The sequence below is a fragment of the Chelonia mydas genome, chromosome 7 (genome assembly GCF_015237465.2).
Source record: "Chelonia mydas isolate rCheMyd1 chromosome 7, rCheMyd1.pri.v2, whole genome shotgun sequence".
NCBI lineage: Eukaryota > Metazoa > Chordata > Testudines > Cheloniidae > Chelonia > Chelonia mydas.
In genome coordinates, this window is record NC_057853.1 from 13004643 (window position 1) to 13021575 (window position 16933).

The following is a 16933-nucleotide window of genomic DNA, read 5'->3' on the forward strand; positions in this document are numbered from 1 at the left end:
TTTCCAGCACAAATCCAGGTTTTCTCCCCACCCTCCCCAACAAACTGCTATTACCAGCAGGAGAGTGGGGTGGGGGGAGATAAAACCTTTTGTACTACCAACAGGAGAGTGGGTTTGTTGGGGAGGGTGGGGAGAAAACCTGGATTTGTGCTGGAAATGGCCCACCTTGATTATCATACACATTGTAAGGAGAGTGATCACTTTAGATAAGCTATTACCAGCAGGAGAGTGGGGTGGCGGGAGAGAAAACCTTTTGTAGTGATAAACACCCATTTTTTCATGGTTTGTGTGTATAAAAACATCTTCTGTATTTTCCACAGTATGCATCCGATGAAGTGAGCTGTAGCTCACGAAAGCTTATGCTCAAATAAATTGGTTAGTCTCTAAGGTGCCACAAGTACTCCTTTTCTTTCTTCTATGGTGCGTCCTATAAATGAATAGCCCTTTCAGTCCCAATGCTCCAGGAACGCGCCCCCTCACTCTCAAATTCCTCCTCGCAATTCATTCATTTATGAAGCACCAAAACATTAGTCTACATCAGTACAAAGTTGTCATTAATTATTGTTATTAATATTTTTATTTTAAAAAACCCCAACCAGCCAAACTTTCTCCAGGCTTGTAACTTTCTGTTTCTCCCAGTGCGTTTCTGTTGAGATAGGCCCATGTCTTCTTCTGCATGCATGTTGCTGGTGCTTATCAGAACTTCAAAATAAAATAATAATCAAAGCAGAGAACTTGGAGTAAAGGTTTCTCACTACAACAAAACCCCAAAACACATGTTACGGCAATGGGAATACCCAACATAGAAGCAACATCCTAGTAATAGTCAACTGCCCCTAGGACACACAGCCACAAAACACACTCATACCCTTTCTAATAACCTCTCTTTTGATTTCAGCTATATTGTCACCCTCAGTACACACATCATGCTGCAAGTCAGCCTTTCAGAGCTAAATTATTTAGGGTTAGAACAGGTCCAACCTCTCACCCATAGCCCTATGAGCTGCTTGCCATATTAGCATTCTGGTCACAATGCTGAGGACCAGGTTACTTGGTGCTGCTACTCCCCCCATGAATAGGTCTGGACAGGGACTTTGCAGGGCCAGGGTTCTGACCCCACAACCCCAAATCCCAGCCAGCAGATTTGGCAGGGCACCAGGGAAGTAAAAAGTCTGAACTTCTCCCTGGTAGCACAGGTAGGAGGCGGGAAGAGGGAAGGGAAGGAATTGTGGCTCAGAAAATCTTCTTTGAAGCAGTACTGACACCAACAAGTGGGCAAGTTGGGGTATGTCTGCCATGTGCCAGGAGAGGGCTGCTTTAAACTCTCTCCAGAGCACTACATACAGCCTGGTGGCAGAGGGTCCCTGAAAGAGTCTGTATTGCAAATACTCGGGTCCCCTTCCCTTTCTGGTCAGCCTCATTCATTTTATGTGCTGTGCTCCTGGTCCCCAGAAGAGCAAGGGTTGCAGAGGGAATAGCCTGCTATGTTCCCACTATAGGAAGGCTTCCAGGGCCCTAGCTTGGTTTCCACCAGTGCAATCCAAGGAGTGAACTGAGCCTGTCAGTGAATGCTCCAGAACCCTCCTGTAAAGTAGAGAAAATTTATTTAAGTGATATCTCAGAACTGGGATTTAATCAGCGTCAGAGCTGGAGTTTGATCTTAGGAGTTTCTGTCTCCCTTACTTATATGTGCCCCAGATCATACATACTGGAAATTATATACTGGAAACAAAAAGAGAAGTAAACAGAAAATTGTATGTGAGGTTTACGTCTTCCAGCAGGCCTCTAAGATCTGTGTTTTTGACAATGCAGTGAGACAGGAGGTCAACGGCAGCCAATCTGTTGGTGAACCACTGTATATGTTGCCTATAGAAACTAATTAGAGTAGCCTTTCCTCCTTGGAAGAAGCGTGGCAGACATCACTAAACACTGCCATCACTGCTGCAGTTTTTTCTTTACACATTATCCATATTGCCTCCGGAAGCATTTGTGTGGCCTCTGTTTTCCTATCAAGCAACATGAGACATATAATTACCGCACTTTGTCTCACTTCAGTTTGATTTCATTTCTAAAAAGAGTTACAGGCTAACAGCCTATGGTCTAGGTCTGCCACATTTACTCCCGTTTTGAATTTTGGTTAGGGAACATGTTTCACTGATACCCTTAATAGTTGCGGTTGCTTCTGAAGCTAGGGACTGGTCTGTAGACCAGTGAGATGCAAATGGGGCTGGGTTTGGAACTGGGGCTCAATCACACCTGGGTTATGCAAGGCCTTTGCTCTTCATGGGGTTACCTTTAGAGGTATTGGGGGGTTAAAATGCTGCTGCCCCTTGTAAATGGGCATCGGCCATTGTCAGGTTCAAGAGGATATAGGGAATAAAGAACAATAATGGTTATGGAACTGGAACCCTGTAGCAGCGCAAAAGGGCCGGTAAATCAGCCAGGGATCAGTGGAGCACAGGGAAGCCCCAGCCTCCCATTCCTAACTGGGTATTATGGGAGTTATAATAGGAAGCATTGCTTTTGCCACTGCTTAGGGTAAAGCTGGGCAATTAATGGGGAAATAATTAGTGAATATTTGAATCGAAAAAAATCCATGAAAATGAGATACATTAATTGACAAATATTATTTGACCATTTCTCATTAAGCAAACTCTTCATTGAGTGACATCTGGGCAGCAGGTACTGTAATGGGAATGAAGCTACTATGTGCTAGAGACAGTTCAGAATAGAAACTACTGCCAACCAGCTGCTTGACTTTGGGCCTGTCCATTGTCTTCAGTGGGGTTTAGGTCAGGCCTTATGTGTTAATATAAAAGCTAGATCTTATAAACTGTCTTTTGTAGAATACTGAAAAATAAATAAGTGGCCACAAAGTCTGCAGCAAGAAGCACACAGTATAAGGCCTAATGCAAAACCCATTGAAATCAATGTCTTTCCACTGAGTTCAATGGGATTTAGATGGGCAGCTTTGCACAATTTTGGGGAACAAAAATGGAGATTTAATATAAAAGCAGTAACGTTTAAAACAGACATTTAACAGCCCAGCTTTGAGAAGATTTGAATGATCTGAGTATCTAAGCACTACACTGTCATTCACTGGTATAAATAAGTTTCTTTTTCTTATTGATTACTTTGAATAAATAAAATATTTTCATTTTTAAAAGTAGGAATTCCTTAAATGTGAATGATGTTCGTAGGGTAAGGTTGGCAATGTAAATGGATTGGAGCTGATCCTTTGCTGAAGCTAGTGAGCATACAGTGCAGCTCTAGAAGGGAGGGGTTGCAAAGCTGTCCAGGTACAAAGCCAATCTCATTGTGTAACCTAGAGCAGCCTGAAGGCTGCTATACATTATGCCACCCACCAATCCTAAAAATGCTAATAAGGGATCAGTGGGGTACAGGGAAGCCCCATCCACTCTCCCTTAATTCTCAGCCTTGTTCCTGCACTGACATAAGGGAGCAGGGGCCTCAGAGCCACTACACCAACTTTAGGGCCAACTTTGCACCAGAACAGCACAAAGGAGAATCTCAACCTTTATTTATCAAACATAGCACAAACTAGAGTGAAAATGATAAACACTGAAACTTTACAGTCCAAAAAGTTGTCTGGAGTTGAGATGATTGACCTAAATTATACCTTTGTTGGTACAGTCTTAAAAAAAAAGAGAGAGAGAGAGAGAGAGAGAGAGAGAAAGCTAATATGTCTAAATCTTCTATGTTATAGGGGAAAACCTCTAGTGATACTGAAATCTGAGTGTGTGAAGCAATTTCTTTTTTTTTTTTTTCTTTTTATGCCCAGGAGACAACCCTTTTAGAATGATTACAGCCATTGCATACTGTGTATCAACCAAAGAAAATTCGAAGTACTAGTAAATCAGCTTCAAAAAGCATGGTATTTATGAGATAACTGTACGTTCACTATGCTTTTCCAAAGGCTTGGGTTAAGTCCAAGGGTTGTGATTGTATTATAACAGCTATTTTCATTATGACTTATTGGTAAAGCAGTTTACTCTTAAAGGACATTTTTATGCTATTTGTGAACCATGCAACATGCAAGGGTTTATATCTCTTATTCTCTATAATTGTGTTAAATGCAGCAAATGATTACAAACTGTTAACGTTAGTTCTTTTATACGGAGTTTCAACTCTTCATAATTGTGGGCATTCATGCATATTTTGGGAGCACAATATTGTTGCTTGTATTTGCACTTGTAATAAGGTACATGTGCAAATGATCATCTAGATGGCCCACTGGTAATTTACACGTATATCTTAAATATGATGTGTGTAGTCACCATAACTGTGCATGCAAAGTATACACACATTCTTCAGTGTGTGATTAGAAACTCTAGAGACTGCATTGTAAAGCACAACTAGCTAATTTATATCTATATTGCTTTCCTTGTTTGGCTATGAGACATACACAATCCAAGCTCTAGACCATTAAATACTGAGGGTTGTACATAGCCCATTTTAAGTTACACTGCCCCCAGAAAAAGCAAGGCCAAAAACATTATGTCATAACAAGATTTGCTTTCTCTTCTTTTATCCAATAGTAATTTTGCATTTATACAGCATCTTGCATCCACAGATCAGCCTGGTAAAATGCTGGGTATGCAACTTCACTATCAATGGAGAGATGGGTTCAGCTGAGGAACAGACCTGCCAGTCCTTCAGAAGGAATTTCTAAAGTGAAGTTTATAGCATTTTAGAGGTAGGGGGTGTATTGAAACTATCTTAGTTATCCACAGGTACCATAGAGCCATGCAAATACTTGTGAAGTCGGTTGTAAAAGTGAACCAAGAGAAGCTGCAGTCACATATAAAAGGGGTAGAACTTGGTCGCTAGTGTTTAACAAAGGATGTCGAAAAAACTGACAGCATATATTCTGTCAACGGGTACATGCGTATCCCACTGAGGTGTTCAGAGTTAGGAATTTTCATTGAAGGCTGAAAGTATTTTAAAAAAAATAAAAAACCCAGAGATTTTGTGTACTAAATTTGAATTAGAAACAAGCCACAGTATTTTCAGCTCCAGAGAAACATTTTTCAGTAGTAGTCTGGAAGGTAAAACAAATGGTGACCCAGTTCCTTTTGCAACAAGAGAGGAAACAGGAGCCATCAGCATCAGGGAAACCTTAGGCAAATAGTAATTTCCCCCCCAACAAGATATGATTCAATAATTTGGAAATAAGCAATAAATGCCATAACAATGGAGGTAAATCTTTCCGAAGTCAGCAGAATTGGTCTCCCTTGCCTTTGCTCCATATAGTTACAAGTATTTGCTATTCATTCTGTTATGACTACCTGGGAAGGAGTCTGAATGTAGAGTGTCTGAGGGATGAAGAGTTTGAAAAGAAAAATGTATCTGTATATCATTAGTATTCATGAGAAAATTCACATTAGATGCCATAAATCAGGTGCTCAGGAGACAATATAGAGATCAGGAATAATGGTGAGCCAAAAATATAAGCCTGGCTGGGACAGACTTCAGCTTCTTTCCTGGTAGCTGAGTACATGAAAGGGAGAAATAGATATTATAGGCCAAATTCATAGTTAGATCTCATGACATAGATATTTGTGTAAGTGGATGGGAGGGAAGGTTGGGATTGCAGAATAAAATCTTCCAACACAGCTATCAAGAAGAGTAAGATAAGCACACTCCTAACTTATCTCCCCCTACTTTTAGACACACACTCTATCATATCCTTCTTTCTCTCTTCCTGCTACGCTTCCACACTTCCATCTCCTTGCCATGTGAATTATGCCAACACACTCTCACTGGTGTATATTTTGGTCCCATCATTAACATCACTAGTGAATTTGACCTACATCCTCTGCTGTTAAACCCTCTGTTTTTCCTCTTTGGTCAAAGTGTTACTATTTCCGCAATCATGGCACAGCATTTTGTCATCGGTAAAACTGTCAATGAGCTTGTATTTAACGAAGAGTAAAATCTTGTAATTTTCATTGCCCAACAATGTTCTCCTCTGTAAAATGTCGGTTTTCCACCTGAAGTGACTGTCTTTCACTTTTAGAAAACGAACAGACAATCACAGCAGACATGAGAAATGTTGCAGATTTTCATGAATATCTGTTACGTCACCAGAAATGACTCTGGCCCAGACTAAGACTATGTCTATACTGTGTACCTTGCAATGAAAATTACAAGATTACAAGATTGCTTGTAAGGTAAGCAGTGTAGTCACTCTTTGTCACTGGGAGAAAGCTCTCCCGGCGACAAAATAAAACCACCCCCAACGAGGGGCAGTAGCTTCAATGACAGGAGAGCAGCTCCCGCCAACAAAGCGCTGTCCACACCGGTGCTTTTCATCGCTAAAACGTTTGTCATGCGGGGTCACGGGGTTCACACCCCTCAGCGACAAAAGTTTTAATGGCGAAAGTGCCAGTGTAGACCAAGCCTAAAACTAGCAAATGGGTTATTCAAAAAGAAAGGTTAGTAACAAAATAAAGTTTTAGAAAATAACCCAAAGCACAAATCTACTGAGTATTGTTATGCTATTTCATTATATATCTGTCAGCTCATCCTAGTGCTGAAATAAATCTATATATCATATTCTTCTAAATTCTTCCTGTCTAAGAGAAGAACAATCAAATTTCAAACTTTGGGCTTAAGGCATAAAAGAATTTTCCCTTTATCTACCACATCACACTGGATACGATGTCACAGGAGTCAATACATTTGTTTACACCAGGCCTGAATTTGGCCCCAAATCATCAATAGTCTAGATGCCGAGACAGAAGTAATTCATGAGTATATTACACTGTGTCCATCCTTTCCAACAGAGCTGGGCAGATTATTGGCTGTGAAAAAAAGACTCAAAAGTAAGTCACACAGTAACATGCAACACAATCTGACTAAGGGTGGAAGAACTGGGCCCTTAGCGATTCCTTTATACCCACTTCAGCTATCTTTTTGTCCATCAGACTATATAGATATATTCATCTCAAGCATGCAACTATATATACCAAGCACATAACCATATGACCCCCACATATGACTTATTACTCATTTCCCCCCCTCCAATGTCAAAAGGAGAGGAAGTGACAACTAGAGTATAATATCTGATGGGTGAATTATTTTCCATTGATTTGTTTGCTCTAATGGGAAAGCAGCAAAACACCAGTACTGACTACTTTTGTAACAAACGTATTTGTATACATTACATGCTGTTAATAAATGGACATGCAACCAGTACTTCTATGGGAAAAATCTAATGTCTCCCCCATGATCATATTTAGCATGCCTTGTTTTTTATCTAAGTAGATTGTGTGTTTAAAGTATGGCATAACAATTATAATAAGTGATAGCACTACATCCAGAAAACAAAGAGTATGACGGCACGATTTATCATGTTAGTTTGCCTGATTTAATGCCAGACCGGGGTTCTAGTCTGAACCAGATTTTCTCCGACTATAAATATTTCAGGGTTTTTTCATTTATTCTTGATTTAGTTTGACAGTAAATAATCCCATGGAAGCTGTTGTTGGAAAGCTGTTGTAAAAATTATTAAGTACTTGTTTGCCCGTAAGGTCCTTGTTTCTGGCAGAGTTTAAATAAGTAAAATAGTTGGGCTACCTAAAGAAAATAGATTCAAAAAATTTTTTTTTTTTTACTATCATGTGCAATAGTTTGTGGGTTTGAGGTTAGAAGTGGGACAGCAGTTACAAATCAGAAGATTAATAAATATCTTCAGCTTATACGAATGCCATGATTACTGGATATGTAGTCTTTGCTATTGGCAGCAGCATGTGCCTCTGTGTTACAAGAGACCCAGGTTTAGATGCAGTTTAAGTGTGTATTATCACATGCTTCAGCAGAACAATCTGACTACTAGGTTTCTTTTTTCCAGAAACCACAAGCCATTTATATACTCATAGATTAATATTTAACTGCCTGTCTCTGAAAGCTAAAAATAGTAAAGCAAGGCTCAGCTGTGCATCAGACACAGTCCTGTTGTTGGGGGTAGTATGGAGATGCATCACCTCAGATGAGGGTGGGGCCACCAATGTCATGTGAAGAGATACAATGCTTCCAGCTCCCTGTTACATTGGCAGTTGAAGAAACCCCTTCAGAAGGCGTGTGTGAGAGATACTCTGCCCAGGATGGCCACCCAACTCCTCTGTCTGACACGTCTGGAGGTGGAGCTGAGGTACAACTCACTTTCCACCCCTGGTTCCCCACCCTCTTCAGTGTGCTGTACATCCTCAGGGGAGACGGGAAAGAGCAGTCACTGTACTCCCTGTGTCCAGAGGGACTGTGATTCTGCTAAGCCCTGACACAGGCTATGCCCTTTATTCCCTTCCCCCCCCCCCCACTGCACACCTGCATATCAGCCCAGGTCTAATCCTTAAGGTTTAGGACAGACCTATACAAAATGACCACCGTAGTTTCAGATTGGGCAAGATATTCTTACCCACTTCTAAATCCTTGAAAATCCCTTCTTTTCACATATTCGTAACTGTCTAAAACTTCACCTTTTGAGATACATTTTAGGTGAAATAATTTGGAAGATAGGTGCTATTAGTAGGGTACGTATACTGTGAATTCTGATTTGGTAGCATTTTACAACCACTTTGTGCAGGTGCAAATAACACCTAATGCAGAAACCGTAGAGACTCAGGCACTTGTTTGTCTATTATGAGAGCATCTGCAATCCATTAAGGCCAAGCTTTTAAAGTTAGATTCCTAAGTCCATATTTAGGCACCTGAATAAGTTGTGTGATTTTCAAAAGTGCCGAGCACCAAACATCTCTCACTCTCTTAAATCTTACTTCTTGCTTACATCAGTGTAAATTAGGAGTAACTCCACTGAAATAAATGGATCCACACGGCTGTAAAGTGGGACAAAAGAGAGGAGAATTGGGCCCTAAATGTCGAACCTAGTTTGTCACTGGACAATTTTCAGCACTTAAAAGGTCCAGAATGATTTTCTAATTTGATAGACCCACTTTATCGAGTGCTTTCCAGTTTTGACTTTTTAATGAATTGATTCCCAACAGTAAATTACTAATTTGCCATTTGGGAGTAAAGGCCAAACTGATCCTTTTTTTTCTTGATTTAATTCATCATACAATGACTGAAATGTCAGAGGAAATTAGCGCAAATTGTTATTTAAACCCTTGGGGAAACATGTTTTATTTCTGAAAAATAACCCTCCCCCCCAAAAAAAAAAAAAAAAAAAAAAAGATTTTTATGTGTATGATATTATATTGCTTTAACCTTAATTGTGAAAGTTACAATTCTACTATTAATATAAACCCTGTTCATTCCCTTAGATCTGCCAATGCATCTCTTCCAGCCCATGGTGAAGATGGAAGAGCCACTTCCTTTCGGCACTATGTCCCCAGCTCCTAGGGCATTATGGAGGGTTCTCTGCTGGGTCCCGGATTCATTCAAGTGTAGGGGAAACTCTGAGTTTGCTCATAGCTTGGGTGAGATGCTCACAGTCCCCCAGCAAAGCCCCATATGGAATGCATAGATATTTTTTTCCGATAAGCTCCCTGTCTTTAGTTATTAGCAGATATTATTTCTTTTATAGTTGCATTTTCAATCATACTGATAAAAATTGAAGGGGGATAACCAAGAAGGTCCTCATTAAAACCACAGTGATCCTCATTAAAACTGGCATTCACCATTTGCTAGTAAAATTAACATTAAGGTGGCATTCGTGGCATTTCCTTCCCGGGAGTGTATTTAGCATGTGGAATAATGTGGAATACTACAACATTTATCAAGGTTTGTGGGGGGATTTGTTTTGTTTTCTGGTGACTAATACATCTGATTTAAGGTATTTAAAGAAGACCACAGAACTGAGCTTCTATGAAATCCTATTGCTAGTATGAGAAAGTGAAGAGTTAAAGAGTCTAGTAATCTGTAATTTGAAAACCCACACAAATATAAACGCTTGTTTTCAGAATTCTTATCTGACTTATTAACTTTTATACATCTCTCTTATAAAATAAGATGTCTTATATTAAAGAACATACACCGGATTCTCAAGCTGAAAAACTCCTAATTTCAGTGGGACATTTATTTATTGCAGTGGGACAACGGGGCCATATGCATTTGGAATATGGGCCATGTCAGGGTTCCTTCCCCACTCTGAACTCTAGGGTACAGATGTGGGGACCCGCATGAAAGACCCCCTAAGCTTATTCTTACCAGCTTAGGTTAAAAACTTCCCCAAGGTAGAAACTTTGCCTTGTCCTTGAACAGTATGCTGCCACCACCAAGCGTTTTAAACAAAGAACAGGGAAAGGAGGGAGACGTCTTCCCCCCAAATATCCCCCCAAGCCCGACATACCCCCTTTCCTGGGAAGGCTTGAGAATAATATCCCAACCAATTGGTTACAAAATCATCAAAGACCCAAACCCCTGGATTTGGAACAATGGAAAAATCAGTCTTAAAAGAAGGATTTTATTTAAAAAAAAAAGGTAAAAATCATCTCTGTAAAATCAGGATGGAAAATACTTTACAGGGTATTCAGATTCAAAACACAAATGATCCCCCTCTGGGGAAAACCTTAAAGTTACAGAAAACAGGAATAAACCTCCCTCTTAACACAGGGAAAATTCACATAAAACAAAAGATAAACTAATCTGCCTTGCCTGGCTTACCTCTACTGGCTGCAATATTGGAGACTTGGATTAGGATGGGTTGGAGAAGATGGATTTCTGTCTGGCCTCTCTCAGTCCCAAGAGAGAACAACCACGTAAACCCAAAGAGCACAAAAAAAGTCTTTCTCCCCCCCCACCCCCACCCTAAGATTTGAAAGTATTTTGTCCCCTTATTGGTCCTTTGGGTCAGGTGCCAGGCAGGTTAGCTGAGCTTCTTAACCCTTTACAGGTAATAGGATGTTGCCTCTGGGCAGGAGGGATTTTAAAGCACTGTATACAGAAAGGTGCTTACCCTTCCCTTTATATTTATGACAGGCCAAATTCTGGCTTTTGCTGTGCATATGTGCATGACAGCAGAAGTTGCATGGATTGTAGGAACTCCATTTGTATTCCAGCCAATTCCAAGACAAAAACCATCTAGGAGAATTACAGAGCAGGCAGCATTTGGGGGTGTGATTTAGCCTATTTATGCACACGTACTGTCGCCCATCCAGCTAATGGCTCTCTGAACAGATCCATAGAGATTCTTCCTACTTCTTAGCTGGGGAAATGTATTCCTGTGCCAAGGGTCCATGAAAGGCCTATGCCCTATTTAAGTCCTTCTAGAGCAACATTTTGAGAGCTTAATGGAACATAAAGTACACACAGGACTTGCATGAGCTGTTTCCCCAGGGCTGATTTTCAGCTATTAAGTGGCAGAAAGAATCTGTAGGGATCTGTTCATAGAACCTCTTGCTATATGAGTGAGACCATACATGCATAAACATGAGGATCATGCTTCTGTGCCTGAGGTCTTTTCTAACATCTAGCAACAGCAAATGGCCTCTAGGGACAGAAACTGCTGTTGAGGATTACCATGCCACTGGGGAATCCCAGCCATGACCCCTTTCCTCTGGCCATACTCTTCTTCCTGCTATAGCTGGGAGGAGGAATGGCATTACAAGAAGCCTACATTTCAGGTCTATGGCATCTGAAAATCACCTTTACTTCCCTGCACGAGTTATGCCGCATTTGGAGACAGGCTGTCCCACAGTGCAGCTGGAAATGGCAACATCACAAGGGAAGTCCTGGCTCTGTGTATTTGGTTTATATTTACATTTTAACGATTCAACATGTCTCACTATTTTTTTTTTAAACAGAATATAAAGACAGTTCCAGGAAGATATATTTTATTCTCTGCTGATTGGATGGGAGGGATTTTTGACCTTGGAAAGTGGAGATGATGTTGCTATGGAAACTAGTAATTCTGCTGCCACTCCTGAGCTGCAACACAGGTAAAATGGCCCATTATTACTGTTTGTGATTGATAAATATGTCTGCATCATAATTCCTTTTTTTAAAAGAGAGGCAATTACCAAAACTAGCAGTACTTATTCTCATGAACCAGTGAGTAAGCAGCTTTTCTTTAGGAAATCCTTTATTGTTCAGCAATACACGCTGCTGACTTTGAACCAGAAAAAAAAAAAACCAACATGTTTGAAGTGCTACAAGAAAGCAAGATATTGGGCATCAACATACTTCTAAGCTGTGCCATTCAAAAAGGAAAAATAGAAAATTATATATCATGAGAAATGTGTGACTATCTTCCAATTTTCAGAGGATCGTCTGTTAACTGAAGTTTTCACTCAATGTGCATCTCAAAATGTGAAAATTAGCATGCCTATTTCTGATGGTTTTGGTCCATTAACCAAACAATTTGCATCTTCTTTTCTGCAGTTTATTTGGATTGTCTACGTTAAGGGCCCAATCTTTCTACCGACAAAGTCAACCCCTAAATTTGCATTGACTTTTAAAGGTTTTAAAGCAATTGGTCTATTTGTCAAATATTTATGATGTAATTATATTAATTATAGCAACCTCAAATGATGCTTAAATTAATTATATCATGCATGAATCAGCAGCTGTATTTGACCTGAAGAATGAACAGAAGATAATGTAGTATGCAGCCTGAGGTAGCATTTTAAAATAAAATTAAAATGTAACCAGGTCATATTTGATCTAATAGACTCTAGGTATAATCTAGAATTTTAGTATTTCAGTAATATAGATCTTGCCATTAGATGAATGCTTAACAGCAGCTGCGTCAATGACAAATAGCCACGTATTAAGCATTTTAAAAGACTGTTTGTTTCCTTGGCAACCTGGATTCCAGTATATCAATTAAAATAATTACATTCTGTTATTATCTCTGTTTTAATTCTGGACCAAGTCCTCTGCCTGTTGCACAGCCTGCGTACTCACAGACCCATCATCCCTGCCCTTGTCCTCAGCCTCTCCCCATATTCAAAACACCCTGGAATGCATGAAGACACTCAGTATATGCTGTGTGAACACTGCCTTCCCTCTCCCTCATGAGCTCTGGAAGTTCAGTTCCAGTCAGGGATCAGATGAGGGGGCAAACAAATGTACTGATCCTCTCCAAAGCTCTGCCCACAAATCAAGCTGTGACTGTTCCTGGGCATACCCAGGGTTATGAGGCATTGGGCTACACCTGCCCTTAGCATGAAGAAGTCTTGGCTGTGCCTTCCAGGGGTCAGCTCCCCAAACTCCACTAGTCACAGGCAACACAAGCACTCCGCACTATGCCTGCTCTCTCTCTCTTTCTCTCTCTAGATTAGCGATAGGCACACTTCAACCCCTGAGCCCACCAAATGACTTCCCAGAGTGTCCAGCCCCTGTTCTACTAGACCTTCATTCATAGTTTCTCTGCATCCAAAGAAACAGGACACTCGGCTTACTAGTTTCTCCTCAGATTGCCACTCTGTTTGGCACACAGTACTTCAATATGTTTATAGTGAAAACAAGTAAAAGTCTTTTAAACAAAGTATAGAGATTCGAGTGATAGGAAGTCGAAGTATTGGAAAAAAATCTTTACAGATAAAATAAAACTATAGCACACAATCTAGAACCTAGACTTACTTATCTAGATACTGTCATGTCTTATACAGCAATGCTTGCCCAAAGTCCTTCTAACGTTTTTCAGCCAAGCTTAGTTGTGATCTTCTATTCATGAGACAAGTCACACTGGCAGCTTGCCTCCTTACTGAAAGACCCGTGGTGTCTCTTTGCACCCCCAGACATACCAGAACAGTGCATTATCCTTCATAAGCAGGACACCCCCTACTGATTGTTTTTTCCCCTGTATACTCCTTTCTTATAGATTTTTCAATTTCTTAATCAGCATCTGGCTCAGTATTCAAATAAGCACACAATACACAATGGCCAGACAGAGGGATAAAAGTCTTTTACCCACAGCCTGAAAGGAGCCTGTCTCATACATGTCACCTCCTAGTTACCTGCCTTAAGAACATAATTTTCAGTATAGACACATAACTCCTTAAATACTATCCATCCTCACATTTAGCAATATTATCATGAAAAGTGGGCTACTTCCTCTCGGTAGAAGCTTCACATGCCACCTTTTAGTGAATTATTATGCTTATATCCAACCTAGGGGATCCCTGTAAAGTCCTATGCACCCCTTATGCCGGTTGGCATCAAGAAGTCCCTGGATCACAGAAGCCTCCACCTACTTGAGATGCCACTCACACCAGATTTATAGAGTTTTATTATAGCATTGTCCCTCTTCTTCCTTGCCTTCTTTTGTCAACAGTGAAGTAGTTAACAGTGCTGACATTTAAACCATCATCATTAGGCTTCAGAATCTTCACCCATTTGAGATGAATTTCACACCTATCAAAGCTATTGATTCAGGTTACCTGGAGACTCACACAGACATCACTACATCATTATACACTCAGTTCTCAATCTGCATCAGTGGATATACTCATTTTATTACTATTTCAAGATGTTTATTATCCTGCATGACTGATTTACGTTCTAACTATTCCCTTTCCTAGTGTTTATCAATATTTATTTTTAAAAGGTGTGCATGATTTTGTAATTATGTAAACTTATTTTCATATTCTTGTGCAAACGTCTTTTAAAAGGAGCTCAGTATGCCGGACACTTTTGAGTTAAGGGATCCAAAAAGTGTACTGTTACACTGGAATATTCAGTTTTGTGAAGACTATTAAAATATAGATGAAAGACTTGAAAACAATAGAAAAATGATGTCCAAGAAAGATAGCATTCAAAAAAGTCTCATATAATCGTGTTATTAGTAAATCAGGTACATAATACAGCAATCTGGGCTTGATCCTACTGCAATTTATATGAATGGCAAAATTACCATTGACTTAAATGAGAGTAGAACCAATCTGACCAGGTATATGAATGTTCATATTCTCAGCTAGTATAAATCGGCATAGCTCCATTGACTTCAATGCGGATTTATACCAGTTGAGGATCTGGCCTGAAATCTCCATAGTGGCCATAATCAATCCCACTGTAAAAAGACAAAACTTCTTTGATTTCTTAAAAGCACGAAGTTACACTGGTGTGGAACTGGTATAAGGGGAGTTAAGTATTGGAACCAATAAGTCTACAAATAATATCTTAATTAAATTAACTGCATGCAAGACAAATATATATGTGTATTATATATATATATATTCCCGAGAACCACAGATCTTACATGCAGCAACAAATATTCCTTCCATTTCTCATTTTTCACAGACTATGTTTATGTGGCTCAACAAGGTTTTTTTTGAATAAATAAAATAGTAACAATAATATATGCATGCACAGTGGCACAGTGAAGGAACAGATTGGGCTTTTCTTTTCTTCTTCTTCTGCTTCTTCTTCTTCTTTAATAACCCATTGCTATTTCAATGAGATAATCAGATCTCCACATATCACCAGAGGCAAGGAGGAGGATGAAGATAAACTCAGTGATCATTATTTTAAATTCTGTATTTTTGTTATAAGGATGCCTAGTGGCTGTCTCTTTCCCATTCTTGCTGAAATGCAAATGTCACTTGGTATTAATATGTTGAGGGAGAAAATCCAACTTCAGGAATAAGGACTTGGACAGAATGTTAAAAAGCTGATCATAATAGAGCAGTGGACATTCTATTTGTGAAGGAGAAGCATTCTTTCTTCTCACCATCTCTCGGTTTTACCCTATCTGCTCTGTCACTTCCAGCCCTTATTCTGCAAGGATAACGGCAAGTCATCTCAAAAATTAGAGGAAGGATGACCTTGTGAGTTAGGCACTATGCCGAGGCTCAAAATCAGGTTCAGTTCCCAGTTCTGCCACAGACTTCCCATGTGATCTTGGACAAGTCACTTAATCTCCCTGTGCTTCAGTTCCCCATTTATAAATAGGGAAAATAATACTTCTCTGTTCCCATTTTTTTTGTGTCTTTTCTCTTTAGCTTCTAAGCTCAGTGAAGTAGAAACTCCGTGTGTGTGTGTGTGTGTGTGTGGTGCCTAATACATTGGGGCCCCAACCCCTGCTGGGGCTACTGGGCACCACTGAAATACAAGTAACAGTGATATTATTAATATAAAAGAAAAAATATTGAAAGCAGCTCAGCGACTCTCCCATCCCTTTTCTCCCTCCCACTTTAGGCTGTGGGTGGGGGGGGAAAATAACCCTACTCTGAGATTGGGTCTTGAGGGAGGGGACACAGAAGTCCCACGTGTTCTGCACTCCCTCCCAAAAGCATCTCAAAATGATGTTAGATGGGAAGTAGAAACAGACCTGCCAGGGACTGCCTGTTGAGCAGTGAAAGGAGAGGGGAACTGTACGCTCTAGTCTGGTTTTCACAGTAGCCAGTCTGCTGTTTCATTCCCAAACTCCCCCTTGAGTTCTCTGCCATTTGGGAATAAGTGTGGGGTGGGGCGGGTTACCTTTGCCGCTAAGGTCGCCACCCATAGGTGCCGATTCCGTGGGTGCTCCGGGGCTGGAACCCCCACAGAAAAAACAGTAGTGGGTGCTTATCATCCACTGGCAGCCCTGAGGATCAGTTCCTCCCGCTTCCCCCAGCGCCTTCCGCCCACCATGATCAGCTGTTCAGCAGTGAGCAGGGGGTGCTGGGCGGGAGGGGAGGGGCAGGGGCAGGAAGAGGTGGGGGAGGAGGGCAGGAAGAGGCAGGATGGGAAGAGGCAGGGCAGGGGTGGGGGCTTGGGGAAGGGGTGAGGTGGAGGCCTGGGGAGGAGTAGGGGTCGAGTACCCCCGGGGAACTCAGAAAGTCAGCACCTTTGTTGCCACCTATTGTTTCTGGATTTAAAGATGCTTTTTTGCTCTCCCCTCTCCACCAAGAACCCTTCACCCTTACCTGCCCCCAAGACTCTGGGACATGAGCTCTCCCCTACCAGATTTCTTGCAGCTGCTGGTCTTCAAGGAAGAAACTGCTGTCGTTTTCTAAGATAGTTACTGCTT

General features: G+C 40.7%; 1 protein-coding gene across 5 annotated transcripts in view; it reads left to right on the plus strand.

Annotated features, from left to right (window-relative positions):
* Positions 1-16933, plus strand: part of CNTN6 (contactin 6) — a 221216-nt gene that overhangs the window by 31658 nt on the left and 172625 nt on the right. For all 5 annotated transcript variants that reach the window (XM_043550995.1, XM_043550994.1, XM_043550997.1 and 2 more), the window contains exon 2: positions 11784-11918. In XM_043550995.1, the coding sequence (XP_043406930.1) occupies positions 11864-11918 (55 nt within the window). In that variant the 5' untranslated portion in view covers positions 11784-11863. The remainder of the gene's footprint in view (positions 1-11783; positions 11919-16933) is intronic.